The sequence below is a fragment of the Bubalus bubalis genome, chromosome 21 (assembly GCF_019923935.1).
Source record: "Bubalus bubalis isolate 160015118507 breed Murrah chromosome 21, NDDB_SH_1, whole genome shotgun sequence".
NCBI classification, from domain to species: domain Eukaryota; kingdom Metazoa; phylum Chordata; class Mammalia; order Artiodactyla; family Bovidae; genus Bubalus; species Bubalus bubalis.
The window spans coordinates 39772251-39788637 of record NC_059177.1 but is presented as its reverse complement, the minus strand read 5'-3'; the positions used below and the strand labels follow the sequence as shown (position 1 = coordinate 39788637).

The following is a 16387-nucleotide window of genomic DNA, read 5'->3' as shown; positions in this document are numbered from 1 at the left end:
ATATATATAATTTTTTTTTCCTCCAATGGTATGCTGTAACTTCTCCTCTGGAAACATGAACTCCCATATAGGCTCTGTTATTCATGGGAGATTTTCCAAGTGTTTTCCAGGAGTTCCCAAATGTCGCTGAGAGGGGCTGGAGCGTGTTCACAGGCTACTTCAGTCACAGTCAGGACTGAAGTTGGACTCTGTTTTACCCAGCGCATGGCACCTTCCAGGTGCCTTGGTGTATAGTGCTGTATTCCACAACCCTTTTGTGGATGAATGCCAAATTTTTGTTGTTTGGGGGACAAAAATGAGGGATATCTTATGTTGCCACTACAAATGTTTCTGTTTTTAAAATATAAATTCCTCATAGAAAAGTGCAAATGTGTTAGAAATGTAAAGAAGAAAATAAAAATCAGTGGTAATTTTACCAACCTAAGATAAGCATTTAAAAGGTTGCAGTGTATTTTCTCCCAATCATTTTATATATATAAAGTGTCTTCGTAAACATCATTTAAATGGTTATACAGTAATCTTTGGTAGGTGTTTCAACATACTGTTATATACAACTTGGATTATAAATATTTTTGCAAAGACTATCTTTGTAAATATTTTTGAGGCATTTATGGTTATCTCTGATTGTGTGTATATGTGTTTGAGTGTGTGCACTTTGTCACTCAGTCATGTCCAACTCTTTGCAACCCCATGAACTGTGCCTGCCAGGTTCCTCTGTACATGGTATTCTTCAGGCAAGAATACTGGAACTAGTTGCCATTTCCGACTCTAGGGGATCTTCCTGACCCAAGGGTCTAACCAGAATCTCTTGCGTCTCTTGCATTGGCCAGCATGTTCTTTACCACTGAGCCACCTGGGAAACCCTGTTTCTGATTATCTCTGTTTTAAGTGTACTAAGTTTAATTTGCGGTCAAATAATACAAATGTTTTTGAGGGTTTTGATACACACTGACCATTTGTCTTTCAGAACATCTACAATTTGTCTTCCACTGATATATAGGAGTACCTTTTTCACTGCATGTTACCAAAATTTAGTATTATTAAGCAATACCTTATTTAAGAGCTCCCCTGGTGACTCAGCAGTAAAGAATCTACCTTCAATGCAGGAGATGCAGATTTGATCCCTGGGTCAGAAAGATCTGCTGGAGGAGGGCATGGCAACCCACTCCAGTATTCTTGCCTGGAGAATCCCATGAACAGAAGAGCCTGGCAGGCTACAGTCCACGGGGTCGCAAAGAGTCGTATACGACTAAATAGACTGAACACGCAGACGCAGACCTTTTTTAAACAAATGTTTGCTTATTTATTTGGCTGCACCAGGCCTTAGTTGCAGCAAGTGGGATCTTGTTGCAGTATGAGGGATCTAGTTCCCTGATCAGAATTGAACCCAGGTCCCTTGCATTGGGAACCAGGAGTCTTACACTACTGGACCACTAGGGAAGTCCCAGGAATACTTTATATGTCAATTTTCTTCCTTGTTTGCTTTTTGAAGAGGTCTGAAAAATCAGCCATTTCAGAAAAAAAATAGGGATTCTGCTTCACTAATAGAAAAATATTAAACAGAAAAAACTAAACCCACAGCTTTCACATTATTTCATATTTTTTTCTGAAATTGTGGAAAAGATTTTTACAGCTATATGAAAAATATTTTAGTGTTTAACACATTCAATGTCAAAGCATTATTGTGAATTAGTTAGTTACTTAGTTAGTTAAGTCGCTCAGTCGTGTCCAACTCTTTGCGACCCTGTGGACTGTAGCCCACCAGGCTCCTCCATCCATGGGATTCTCCAGGGAAGAATACTGGAGTGGGTTGCCATTTCCTTCTCCAGGGGATCTTCCCAACCCAGGGATCAAACCCAGGTCTCCTGCATTGCAGGCAGATGCTTTAACCTCTGAGCCACCAGGAAAGTCTTATTGTGAATAACAGCATAATATTCCACTAAACAGGGAAATAATTATTTAATTGACCCCCCCTCCACAGTTGAACATTAATTTTTTTCTACTCTTTACCTGGAAATACTGTGATGAGGCTTCTTGTTCATGAATTGTTATCACCATCTCTGATTACTCTGGATCTATGATGTTTTTGAGTCATGTTATTATGATTTTTGGCTCTGACTGCTTTAGCATTTAGGTCTGGTAACTAGGTTTCAGGACTTATGTCTGAGCCTAAGTTACTCCAGTGACCGAACTGCTTTAATCCCCAGCTCCTTGTTAGCCTCACATCAAAGTACCTAACCTCTCCATCCTTTACTTTTTATCTATAATTATTCCCATTGTTCCCTTAAAATAGGGATAATAATCTTTCCAATCTGAAAAGACTGTTGTCAAGAAGTTTCTTTTCTGACTATCCTTCTTTGTTCTTCTAATGTGATGGAAATCAAAAGGGAGTCCTGCCTCCATCACCAGGTTGGTCAAGTCCAGTACTTTGGTCCAGGCAGTTATGGGATTCAAGAGAGGGATATCAAAATATATCCAGGGGAATCAATATGGACACTGGGGAAGATCCTTTTTTGAGAACAGAAGTCACAGGAGCCAGTCAAGGAAATCAAAGTAAGGGAAAGCAGAACCGTGAGACCTTAAGCACGTGCATGGAGGCATCACTGGAGCCCATACACTCAGTCTAACCCAAAGTCTTGACTTTGCAAGCAATGTCAAATCAATAACTTCCTTTCTTGGCTCCAACTGACTTGTTTTAGGCTTCCTACTCATTAAAAAAAAGAGCCTCATCAGTCATGTTTGCTGTTAGTATTGAATCTGACTTCTGAAATAGTATATTAAACTAGCCCCACTACTTGTTTATTCTGTTTAGGCAGCTGGATATAGAGTTTTATGTAATAATGGATATCATTATTATTAGAGGACTTTGAGGTTTTTCTTTGTCAGTTTTTTCAGAATAAGCAGTTATGCTAAGTCTAAATTTCTTTTCTCCTAAAATAAAACATCGCCTCAAAATGCAAAGTCAGAATGACTAGAATAGGTTTTCTGTACAGTTTTGCAAACATTCATTTGTGAGGTGGAAAATATGGTCACAACTGTGATTTGTTTACACATGAAAACCATTTAAGGGCTCTGTTTAGAGTTGCTGTATGTAACAAAGCACCACAAATTGGGTTGCTTAAAACAACACAAATGTATTGTCTCAAAGTTCAGGAGGCTTGGAGTCCAAAATCAAAGTGTCGGCAGGGCCATGCTCCCTCTGAAACGTGGAGGGGAAATCTTTCTTACCTCTTCCTAGTTTCTGGTATTTGCCATCAATCCTTGGTGTTCCTCAGCTTGTAGATGCATCCCTCCAGTCACACGGCCAACTTCTTCCCATGTGTTTGCACATCATTTTCCCTCTGTGCCTATCTGTTGTTGTTGCTCAGTCATGTGCTACTCTTTGTGACCCCATGGACTGTAGCCCACCAGGCTCCTCTGTCCATGGGATTTACCAGGCAAGAATACTGCAGTGGGTAGTCATTCCCTTCTCCAGGGGATCTTCCCGACTCAGGGATCGAACCCCCATCTCCTATGTCTCCTGCATTGGCAGGCAGATTCTTGACTACTGTGCCACCTGGGAAGCCTACTCCCCTCAAGGACTAGGGCCTATTTCCACCTTCCTCTGCATCTGGGCTTTTAGACTTGCTTTAACCAACAAAATGCTCTGGAAGGGACTTCCCTGGTGGTCCAGCGGCTAAGACTTCGTGCTCCCAATGTGGGGCGCCTAGGTTCAATCCCTGGTCAGGGAATTAGATTCCATACACTGCAAGTAAGACCCCGCACAGCCAAATAAATAAATATTTTTAAAAAATGCTGTGGAAGTGATGTAATGCCACTGTTGAGTTTAGATCTCAAGATGCCTTGCAGCTTCCACCTTCTGTCCTACTGGCCCGAGAGTTCTGTGTGAATAAGTCTGAGAGAGGTTACTGGAGAAGTCATTGGCTGAGATCTGAGGGGCCTCAGCCAACAGCCAACACCAGTTGGCAGGCATGTGACTGAGGTTATCTTGTCCTGTGCAGACCTAGTTGAGCCTCTGGAAGCTGGTGCCATAGCTGCATGTGCGACCTCAGACAAAACTAGCAGGGCTGCCTAGCTGAGCTCAGCCCAAATTACTGGCCTACAGAATCAAGAACAAACAGAATGGCTATTGTTTCAAGTGACTAGATTTTGGACTGATTTTTTTTACACAAGAAAGACATGATTGCTACTGTAGGTTGGGTGTCAGAAGCTCGAGTCTTCTGTTGTTTACTATCTCAATCACCTCAGGTAAATTACTTAATTCTAAGAGGTCCTGCTTCTTTCTTTATAAAACAAATATAAAATGTGGATATTTCACTGATCTTTTCCCATAAGTCTCAGGTTTCAAGTTTTTAGTTCCAGTTGAATAAAAACCCAAATTAAAGTGGTAAAAAGAAACAAAGGAATTTAGCAGCTTAAGAAACTGAAAAGTCCAGCATCTGACCTGGGTTTCAGTAAGATTAACCCAAAGACACAAGTGAGGACATCAGAGGTTTGTTGGCCCCTAGCACTCCCACACCCCACCCCACTTTCCTGTGTGTGTCAGCTTTACCCAAGAGGTTCTTCTCAAGCCTCCTTGCTTCTCGAGGCTGAAGTTCATCCAGGTTGGATAAACCCAGGAGGAAATTTGACTTTCATTGGATCAGGTAGAAACACGTAGCCATATCTAAGTCGGTCAAGCCAGAAGGTTGAGATGGTCCAAACAGTCAAGCTGGGACAGGTGAGGTGAGCCAGTGAGGCGGAGAGGCAGAGGGTAGAGATGGAGGGAAGAAGGTGTTAGGCTTCCCAAGACCATCTGGGAGATTAGCACAAAGGAAGCTGGAATGCATTTCTTAGAAGAAAAGAAATGGGAGCTGAGCAGGTAAAAAAATAACAGATGTTCACTCCTTATTTCTAAAGCTTATTAAGAAGATAACAGTAATAGTTTATGTTTATTAATTGCTTATTAGGAACCTGGCGCTGCTCAAATTACTTTGTTCTGTTTAACTCCTTCTAATCTTCTCGATTTAAGTGTAGGTGTAGTTATTATTCCCTGTTGACACATGAGGAAACTGAGGCACTCAATGATGAAAAGTTAAGTGGTTAAGTCGCCCATAGTCAAGCAAATGTAAGTATCAGAACCCAAACAGACTGGCTTGGGAGCTGTTGCCTTTCACTATCAGTCTGTACTCAAAACAGGGGCTTTCCAAGTGCTCCGGTGGTAAAGAATCCAGCTGCCAATGTAGAAGACATAAGAGATGAGCATTCGATCCCTGGGTCAGGAGGAGCCCTAGGAGGAGGAAATGGCAACCCACTCCAGTATGCTTGCCTGGAAAATCCCATGGACAGAGGAGCTTGGAAGGTTACAGTCTGTGGGGTCGCAAAGAGTTGGACATAGTGACTGAAGATGCAATACTCAAAGAGATCAACAGCACTATGATAGGAAGAATTCTAAGGTGATCCTCAAGATTCTTACCCCTGGTATATAATCCAAGGATAGTCAGCCCTTAATTAGGTTACATCATATGCCAAAGTGTTGGAATTGTCATTCCCAAAATTCCTTCACAGCAAGCTGGAGGGAGATTCTCTTGTTGGTTTTATTTTTATTTATTTTTTAAATTAATTTTTACTGGAATATGGTTGCTTTGCAATGTTGTATTAGTTTCTACCATACAGCAAAATGCATCAGCTATACATATACATATATCCCCTCTTTTCTGGATTTCCTTTCCATTTAAGTTACCACAGAGCATACAGTAGAATTCCCTGAGCTATACAGTAGGTTCTCATCAGTTATCTATTTGATACATAGTGTCAATAGTGTGGCTTCCCTGGTTCATCAGTGGTAAAGAATCTGCCTGCCAATACAGAAGACTCAGGTTCCGTCCCTAGGTTGGAAAGATCCCCTGGAGAAGGAAATGACAACCCTCTCCCGTATCCTTAGCTGGGAAATCCCACAGAGAAGTCCGGCCAGCAAGAGTTCGTGACGTTTCAAGAGTTGGACTTAGCGACTAAACAACAACAAAATCAATAATGTATACATATCACATCTGGTCTCCCAATTCATTGCATCCCCCCCCAAACCCTTGGTGTCCATACATTTGTTCTCTACATCTGTGTCTCTATTTCTGCTTTATAATAAGATGGTCTATACCATTTTTCTAAATTGCACATATATGTGTTAATATACACTATTTGTTTTCCTCTTTCTGACTGACTTCACTTTGTATAACAGCTTCTAGGTCCATTCATGTCTCTACAGATGACCTAGTTTCATTCCTTCTGATGTCTCAGTAACATTCCATTGTTTATATGTACCATAACTTCTTTATCTATTCCTCTCTTGATGGACATTTAGGTTGCTTCCATGTCCTGGCTATTGTGAATAGTGCTATAGTGAACATTGGGTTCATGTGTCTTTTGGAATTACAGTTTTCTCTGGGTATATGCCCTGTGGTGGATTGCTGGGTCATATGGTAGTTCTTTAATACCTTGGCCACCGGATGGGAAGAGACGACTCATTGGAAAAGACCCTCATGCTGGGAAAGATTGAAGCCAAAAGGAGAAAGGGGCAGCAGAGGATGAGATGGCTAGATGGCATCACCTACTCAATGGACATGAATCTGAGCAAACTGGGAAACAGTGAAGGACAGAGGAGCCTGATGTGCTGTAGTCCAGGGGGTCGCAAAGAGTTTGACACGACTGAACAACAACAGCAACAAATACTAATTCTATTTTTAATTTTTTTAAGGAACCTCCATACGGTTCTCAGTAGTGGCTGTGTCAATTTACATTTTCACCAACAGTGCAAGAGGGTTCCTTTTTCTCCACACCCTTTCCAGCATTTATTGTTTGTAGATTTTTTAAATAGTTCTGACAGGTGTGAGGTGATACCTCATTGTAGTTTGATTTCCATTTCTAATGCAAATTGATTAGTTGAGCATCTTTTGATGTCTTTAGTTGATCATCTTTTCATGTGTTTGTTGGTTATCTGAACATCTTTGAAGAAATGTCTATTTAGGTCTTTCACTCATTTTTTGATTGGGTTGTTTGCTTTTTTGATATTGAGCTGCATGAGCTGTTTGTATGTTTTGGAGATTAATCCTCTATCAGTTGCTTCATTTGCAAATATTTTCTCCCATTATGAGGGTTGTCTTCTCATTTTGTTTATGGTTTCCTTTACTGTACAAAAGCTTTAAAGTTTAATTAGGCCCCATTTGATTATTTTTGTTTTTAATTTCTCTAGGAGGTGGGTCAAGAAATATTTTGCTGCGATTTATGTCAAAGGGTATCCTGCCTATGTTTTCCTGTAGGAGGTTTATATATAGTGTTTTCTTTCAGGTATTTGATCCATTTTGAGTTTGTTTTTGTGTTTGGTGTTAGGGAGTGTTCTAATTTCATTCTTTTACATGTAGCTGTCTAGTTTTCCCAGCACCACTTATTAAAGATGCTGTCTTTTCTTTATTGTCCTGTTGGTTTTAAACAGGTAAGATGTTACATTGTTAGGGGGCCATGTGGCTGGGACTGGAATGCAGCTTCTAGCTGAGACATACTTCTAAACAACTCAAGTCATAAAATGAAAGCAAGAAACTGAAATCTGTCAATAATGTGAATGAGTTTCGAAGAGGATCCTGAGCTGCAGAAGAGAACCCCTAACATCTTGATTTCAGCCTAGGGAGACCTGGAACAGAGGCACCCAGTTATGCTGTGGCCCAGCTTCTGATCTACAGAGCTGTGAGATAATAAACAGATACTAGATTGTTTTAAGCCACCAAGTTTGGGAATAATTTATTACCCAAACCAGCACCTTCTCTCTGCAGCCTCATTTTCACATGGGGTAGATAAGCACTCCCAGGGCTGTTCACACCTTTGTTGGCACTCACAGGCTCCTTCACACCAACCGTCCTGGAGCACTGTGTGATGCAGCCCCTATCATCACCTGGGGGGAGGGGGTCGTAATCAGCAGGTGAGAGTACTGTCAGGTCCACTGCCTGTCATTTTGTGCCGCTAACACTTGATAGAGTATCTGGTGTGTATGAACTGTTCTGTAGTTGGTTGTAGAATGAATGAAAAGGCTTCTCATGTGGTATGCCTGTAACATTCTATTTTATTATGGAAACTGATGGGGCCTGGGTTGTGGGCTGGTGCTTCCAAGAGCACTTTCTGGTATACTTCAGCCTAGGGCCACCACGGTCATCAGTCCTGACCTAATTAAATGTTAATTTGATTGTGGGCCTTCTATATTGTAAGGGTAGTGGTAATTCACTCTCCAAACCCATGGGAAGTTTTCCCTACTCCGAAGTCATTTCTCCTCATCCCACATTTCAGTGTCTTCTCAAACCATCATTTCTTTGCCTTTTCACATCTATGGAGGCAGACAGACCTGAATATCTTAGCTTTGCTTCTCACTAGCTGGGGATCCCGAGAAGGCAATGGCACCCCACTCCAGTACTCTTGCCTGGAAAATCCCATGGACAGAGGGGCCTGTTTTTTAGGCTACAGTCCATGGGGTGGCTAAGAGTCAGACACGACTGAGTGACTTCACTTTTACTTTTCACTTTCATGCATTGGAGAAGGAAATGGCAACCCACTCCAGTATTCTTGCCTGGAGAATCCCAGGGACAGGGGAGCCTGGTGGGCTGCCGTCTATGGGGTCACACAGAGTCGGACACTTAGCAGCAGCAGCAGCAGCAGCAGCTACGGATCTGTTATTTTACTCCCCTGCGCATGGTTCCTTGTCTACAATGGGGAGAAAAATTCTTACTGCTGTAAGAACTGTTGTAGGGTTGTGAGGGAGTGAATCCTTACTTTGGAAGGTCCACACAGGTCATAGGCCTCCTCTTTTTGTTCATGGCTGTGTCCCCAGTGGCCCCTTCCCTTCCTCAATAATTGCTCAATGAATTTATAGAATGAACAATTTAAAGAATTTAGCACAGTACCTGGTAGATGGTAAGCATTCCACAACCGGCAGTTTTTATTATGTTATTTTGCAGAGGAAAGTCACTTGGGTATGTCTATTCAGGTGTTCTGTCCTGATTCAAATTCCAGAGATTTCCCCATTTTATCACTCAGTTTTTAACGAGCTAGTCAGGTACGCTGGACCTCTCTGAAAGCTCCTACTGACCAATGGACATCCCTTAAATACAACACTCCCAAGAAAACTGACCCTCTCCGAGCATTTATGGGGGAGTCGGATTCGAACAAAACCAGGAAGGACCAAATGCCAAAGCAAACAAACGACTCATTCTCCATCCTGGGGGAGAGTGTTCACCCCCGTTTTGCTAAAGATAGAGCGCGGGCCCTCCCCGGGAACTTCCTGGCTTTTATTAGTTCGTAATCCCAAATGCAACTTTTCAAACGTTTTTCTTCTGGAAGTGTGGGTGTGAAAGTGTTTCCCTAATAACATCTTGCGGGAGGCTCTCGAACATCTGTACATTTGAAAACCTAGCATCCGGTTGGGCTGTTTGGGTGGGTGGGGGACCCTGCGGGGTGGGATTCATGAAGCAGCAGGGGCAAGTTAAAAACAAGTCTAGACGGCGTTTAAACAGAGGCAGAAAAATTAGGCAAAAATTACAAATGGCTAATTACTTTGGCTCAGTTACACGTTTAATCAAAAGCCCGCCTCCCCCATTTTTAGCACCGGCTTTAAGAGGGGAAAATAGGGCGCTTAGACGTCTAAGCGATAAAGATCTTTCTCTCCACGAACTAAGGGACAAAACTCATTACAGATAAGCCCTGTCCTCCCATTTCCCTCGGACGCCTCTCCACGATTGCTAAAGAGGTTGCCGCTCCCCGCGTAGCTGACGGGAAATCGGTCCAGCCCCGGGGCGCAGCTTTCACCCAGCCAGGGGTAAGAGGCGCACTTCCTGCGTCCTCCCCGCCACCAGGCTGGAGTGCGGGAATCTTCCCTCCTCCCGTGGAGCGGCGAGTTGGGAAATCAGCCGTGCCGTGGGGAAAGGGGGCGTGAGACTCGAAAGGGCTGAATCTTGCAAGCCTAGGATCGGTATTCCTCCCCTCCCCCACCCCTCCCAGCCGGGAACAAGGCCAATGGAAGCCCGAAAAGGAAAAAAAAAAAAAAAAAATTAAATCGCAAAGCGGAGCCAGAGTGCAAAGGCCGCTCGGCTTTGTTTCCTGGCGGGGGAATTCGTCGGTCTGGGGGCGCGAGCAGGGCGCGCCCCACCGTGGCGCTGCCAGGGCGAAGAAACCCAGGATGAAACCTTGCCGCCCTATAAACGCAGCCGGCCGCCCCTTCCTCTCCTCAAACCCGAGCCGGAGTGCCCCCAAGTCTCGCCATCCGCGAGCAACGCAGACGGGGGGCGGGGGGGAGACCGAGCCAAGCCCGCTCAAAGAGTGGCGTCTTTAAGAGCTCGGAAGACGGGAAACAGGCAAAGACTAGCCGGCCCGCGAAAGCAGTCGCCCTCCTCCCTCTTTCCGAGACCCGACCAGAGCGGGTCCCCAGTCCCGAAACTGCCCCGGCCGGCTCAGCGGCGCGCGGGGAGAACCTAGTTGTGAGACGCCCGAAGCGGGAGCCCCGCGCTGCAGCTTTAAGAGCTCGAGGCGCGCGCACCCGCGATCGGCAGCCCGGCTGCGCGTCCCCGCGGTCGCCGCGCGCCCACTGCTCGCGCGCCGCCACCGCCGCCGCGCGTCCCCTGCTCGCTCGCTCGCCGGCTTTAAAGTCTCTGCCAGGATCCATGCTCACATGTTACTTCCTGTATGGAGGCATGGCTAGTTTCCAGCCCCGCGCTCCCCGATCCTCCCCAGCTCGCGCCAGAGCCACAACTTTCAGGAGCATGGACTGAAGGCGCCCTCGCCCCTGCGCCCCTCTGAGATCCTTTGTGTTTTCCTCGGTTTCCTCCGGCTGTTCTATTTTGGGGGCTCTTCGCTCTCCCCCCGCCTCTACCCTCCCCTTCCCCGCTTGCAAACATGCCTCCTTCCTTCCCGGGGCCCTGGAAGGAGCTGCCTGCCTGAAGCCCGGAGACGCCGCGCCGCGCTCAGCCCCGCCGCCGCCCGCCGGCTCTCGGGCTCCGCTGCCGACTCAAGTTGGGGATCTTCGGCTACTCGCCGCCGCCGCCGGCGGTCTCTGCCTGCCCGGGGCTCCGGGCATCGCCGCCGCCCGCCGACTCCTCGCCCTACCCGCTCGACTCGCTCCTTTTTGAACATAAAGCAGCCCTTCTCCGCCGAGGATCGTCCCCAGCGTGGCTCCGCGTTCTCGGCCACTTTTTGAGATTTTCCGGGGGGCGCTCGGCGGCTTCCCAGATTCCAGAGGGGGACTCGGGCCGCAGAGCGCGGGGGCCCCGTAAAGCAGGCGAGCAGGCGAAGAGCCGGGGCTTAGCGGAGGCTCACACTGAGGCAAGAACTTATTCAACAAGTTTACCCCCCCTGCCTTCCTCTTTTCGATGTGCGTTTTCGGACATGCGGAGGTTACTGGAACCGTGTTGGTGGATTTTGTTCCTGAAAATCACCAGTTCCGTGCTCCATTATGTCGTGTGCTTCCCCGGTGAGTGCTGACCGCCGAGGGGACGCGGCCCTGGCCAGCGCGCGAGGGGGAAGCGGAGTTGCCGCCGGGGCATGGAGCTCAGGCGCCCGTCCCGGGGACCCCGGAGAGCGTTAAGTGGGGGTCGAGCACCCGGGGAGGAGAGAGGGATCCGCTCCGCTGACTCTGGCGGCGTAATTTAGGGAGGCTTGTGGTTGGGGAGGGTGGAAGCAAAGAGCTGGCCGGGGAGAGGAACGGGAGCCGCAGGGGTCTATTTCTCGCTCGGCTTTGGGGGCCTGGGGGAGCCGGAGTCGGGAGAAGACTCGTTCCGCTGCTCCGCCGCTGTGCAGGAGAGCTAGAGCTCTGAGGCTGTTGGGGACAGTGGGGCCATGGGGAGGATGCCTCTGTGGGTTTGTGGGGGATGCCTCTGTGGGTTTGTGGGGGCCCTGGGTGCGTTCCCCGCTCAGGCGAGGATTGAAGGAGCTCAGAAGGGGGGATTGGATTTGTTGCTCCGCGACTCTTTCGAGGGGTTGATGTTCGTGGAGTGGAAGTTCGAGGCTGGCCGTGGAGGATTGGGGATGTCGGGAGCAACCTGCGTTCGGGTCTCGGGGGTCAGGGACGACCTCAGCTTGGGGCTGGGGCGCGGGCTGCGCTTCGGTGCCGGCGCGAGGGAACCTTTCTGGCTCGGGGACCTGGGCGCGGTGGGAGAGCAGGGAGCAGGAGGTTTAGGGAGATCCATGACTCCCCCATCCCGGGCCGGCGGCCCCCTTTGCTTGGCTGGGCTGCTCGGGTAGGGTAGTCGGGGAGAGGGGGCGGGTCGGCGGCTGTGTTGCTCTTCGCTCCCGGGCGGATTTTTTTCTGTCTCGAGCCCTGCCTCGCGCCCTGCCTACCTGCGTCTTTGCCTTTTTGCAGGCTGTTAGCAGCTGGCGGACCCACACCCGCACCCTTCTGGTCGGGTTAAGACAAAAACACTGTTCACCACTGATTCAGATAATAAATCACCACACGCAGGGTGTGCGGCTCGGCGATCCTCCACTTCAGCCCTCCATCGGCCGACCCGCCTTCTTCTTTCTGCTAGGGGAGGGCAGAGGCCAGCTGCTTCCCTCTTCCCTCTTGCAGCCCCCTTTACACCGGGCTGCAGCCCCGAGCTCTGAATCTGTCCGACCCCCTCCCCTGGTGGAGGCCACGTCCCCTCTCCGAGTCGGGGAAAGGGTGGGAAGAAGGGTACCATTCATTTTTAATCTTTTGCTCTCCTAAGGACAGGGAAGCCCCCGTGTTTCTGCCTTTTCATCCACCAGCTCCTGGATATTCGGAGGTGGGGGTTATCCAGAAAAAAGGAACGTGCTCTCCCTGGTCACAGCCGCCTGTCCCCTGGTGGCCCGAGCGCAGATTTTGGTGCAACGGGTCCCCCAGCTGCGTCGTGCGCCCTGGAGCAGGGTGCGGGCGCTCTTGCTTGCTCTCGGGGATTGGCAGCGAGGGTCCCCTTTGCAGGCAAGTGGGTGCCTCGAGGGGCAGAGAGGCAAAGCATGGTCTTTTCTTCGGCACCCCGCTTTTCCCTCTGCGCATCCTCCTGTCCCTGGAACCGCACAGAACTCCTGCCACAGTCCTGAATCCCAGCTCGGATGCGGAGCCAGGACATGTGTCCACACTCGACCCGAGGCCTGGGTTTGTCCACCAGGCTCCTGCCTCCACCGGGGGCTGGAGGCGGTTTTGACATTTACTCCTAAACCACTCCTTCCAACACTCCTCAGCATTTGTGTTAACCATCTGCCCCTTCTAGACTCTTCCTTGCCGTGGACTTGCCGGCAGAGTGAGCTCAGGCACACACACGTTGGGGTTTAGCTTTGTAAGGGTCATGCTTAAATGGGGGCAGTGGGAAGCAGCCAGAAAGCAGTCTAGCAGCCTTGCGAAATACAAGGAATTTCTGATTCCACTTATGGCGTTCACTTTACACTCGGGCGTACAGTCAGTGGGCCAGCCGGGATTTTTCTTTTTCCTGATGTCTGAGGAAGCCTAAAATCCAAAATGGGACCGCCAGTGATGCCGCCTGTTTCGAGCTGGGACAGTTTTCATCTTCCACATTTCCTATGCCTACCCTCGGCGAGGTAAACAAAGAGCCCATTCCGTAGTCCGGGAGCCAAAGGGTCTAAAAGGGAAAGGGCAGCGGTGCTCGGTGAAGGAGGGTTGTGGTTTGGAAGAGTGCCGCTGGAGAGGGTGCAGCGGCAGGCTTTGCAGCCAAAGTTAAAATGTCAGAGCCGGAGACGTCGGCCTTGGGTTTTCCGAAAGTGCCGCGACGCCGCTGGACCTCAGGGGGCGCCCCCGAGCCACTTGTCAGGCTCCCGCCACCTCCGCCCGTCGGACTCGGCTGCCTCGGTGCGGTTGGGGCCGCGGTGGGAATGGGGCTGGGGCGCTCGGCTGGCACCTGCAGATGCGCCCGGCAGCGGAGACGCGGTCTCAGCTCCGTCCTGGTGCTCCTGGGTGGCTCTAAACCGCCCAGGAGCGGTGGGGACCTGAGTTCGCTTTGGGACGCCCCCCTCAAACCTGGAAAGTATTTGTCTGGTTGGTACCAGGGATAAAGATGCTTCTGGCTTGAGTTAGGGTCCTCCTTGTGACATCTTAACCAAAATCCCTTGTTATTTTGTGTTCCCTCTCAGAATCGCGCCAACTTCTCTGATAACATTTTGTTCTCAGCTCCTGTTCAGGATACAGGGTAGCTGTAATTTGAAGAGTTTTTGGAAACATCGTCCTGGCGTGAGTTTTTCTCCAGAAGATGGGAAACAGTGACTTTTAGTCTCTCAACAACGGTGTGGCAGCTGTGGGATCCACATCACCCTTAGTGTTTCAAGTGATGTTTTCCACTTTGCAGAGCATAAGGGTTATCTACATGATGTAGTACATAGTATCTTGTTTTCTGACATCTTAAAAAAATACTCATATGGAAAATTTTATGAAAATGGAGAAACTTAAGGGGCCCTTGAGAATCCTCTGTCCAGCTCTAACAATTACAACTCAATTTTTGCTCTTCTATTACCCACCTCCCCAATACCCCATTATTTCAAATCTTATCCATAGTTCATTTAGGCATTTGGTATATATCTCTAATCATTGGGAATTTGTTCATCTTACAGCATATATATTGTTACTTGAAAGGGTTAACATTTTGTGTATTTTATATTCTTAAGCTTTCAAAAGAAACTTACAAAAAATTTCTTTTAAGTTGATTTCTCTTTCCACCCTCAGAAATCCTTCTCTATGATTCTGGTATGTTTTGTAGGATAATTACATCTAGGAGGCTGATATTGGAAATGTTTTAGATGGATAAGCTCTGCTGTGTACCTTGCATGTGTCAGAATCGGAGGACCTGTGATTGATGTCTCGAGAGTCTCCCTCTGAGCTGGCTTTTGGTATATTTGCATCTTTGGTCCTGGTGGCCATCCTTCATGGCCTTATTAGAAACACGCATAAGTAATATAAATCAGCAGTCTTACTCTTGAGGGATAGAGTGAGAAGTCACGCACCTCCAACTCCTTTCCCAAAGGTTCTTGTTTGAAAATGAAGGATCTTTGTCCAGTCTTGAAACTGGGTCCCTTTGACGCAGTGGTGGAATAAACTCTTTTGTTTCCTTCTAAACAGTGTTCATGTCAGAGTTGATGAAGTTAGAATATTAGTACAAATAGACATGACAGAAAGAAGTAGGGAAGTTGCTCTTGGTAGAGGCAGAAGGGTTATTGGGAAGGCTGGCTGAAATGAGAAAAAGAACTAACCAATTGTGAAGCTCTGGGCAACTCCCCTTAATTGTGGACCCATTTTCACAGAGTAAAAGATAATGTTGTTTACATGAGGCAGTACAGGGAATGCTGATGATTTTACACAGCAAAATAAAACAAAAACCCTTTCTGATTTCATCTTTCTATTTCTATTCTGAAAAACTCCCAAGTTTATGTGGTATAATCAGTTACATATCAGTGCACTAATTGAAATGAAGCTTCTCGCCTCTCATGAAAGAGCATTTAAGATGCCCCAGAGCAATTACTATTAGGGATCTCCTCCTACTTCCTTACCCTTCCTCCTCATTTTCCTAGAAACTTCTTGACCAAAAGGACAATCTGGACACGTCAGCCAGGCCTAGGGTGAGGAAAGAAATTAAATGTTGCTGGTGCTTTGTTGCTTTTCCTATTTTCTTTTATGGTAAAATTAAAAAAGAAAACCTGAATACATAACATTCAACATCCTAGTTACAGCATGCAGGACAATGCAGTGTCATTTCTAAGTAGGATAAAGTGGTAATAGGCGTGTGCTTTCTGAGTTGCAAAACTGAAAAAAATTGTGATTAACACTTTAATCCTAGGGCGTATCTTTCATAGAGTCACATTTCAAAAATCAGTTTATGGTAGAAATTCACAGCATCTGAAGTTATCTCAGAAGTGCTTGATCTCCCTCCCCACCCCCACAATAAGCTATTGCTATGCTTTGGTTATAGATTGAACATTATTAGGTGATGGGTGGTAATGACCTGAAACTTCATTTTTGATTGTCTGTGTAGAGGATAAAAGGCCTATGTATCCACCAATATAAAGGAAGCTAAGAAAACGTGCCCTGCCTCCACTTTCAGTTCTCCCTCTGAGAATGATTTAGGCAAAGCTGGTAACTCCTCAGGGAGGGCCTCGGGAAAGTGAGACTGTTCTTCTGAGAAGAGCCTGCCCCCAACAGGCAGTGAGAGCTGCTTGTGGAATTCAGCGGCTGTTGCAGAACCAGAAGGAGGCATTGGAACCAGAATGAGGTTGCCTGGGCACACATTAGGCCCTCAGTAAGTAATCCCAGATGATTAAATGATCTGATACCTTTGTTTGCCTGAGAACTGATTCTCTTGCTTGCTGAAGATCCAGGCCCAGAACTATGACAGTGTTCTGTGCCCTCGGAAGATCAGATTCACAT

The 16387-nt window shown here is 47.3% G+C and overlaps 1 protein-coding gene across 2 annotated transcripts in view; it reads left to right on the top strand.

Moving 5' to 3' along the window:
* The first annotated feature begins 10707 nt into the window (after positions 1-10707).
* Positions 10708-16387, top strand: part of PTPRG (protein tyrosine phosphatase receptor type G) — a 786384-nt gene continuing 780704 nt past the window's right edge. Inside the window, exon 1 of one of the 2 annotated variants that reach the window (XM_006062977.4) lies at positions 10708-11476. In XM_006062977.4, coding sequence (XP_006063039.1) covers positions 11392-11476 — 85 coding nt within the window. In that variant the 5' untranslated portion in view covers positions 10708-11391. The remainder of the gene's footprint in view (positions 11477-16387) is intronic. The other variant, XM_006062979.4, reaches the window with a different exon arrangement.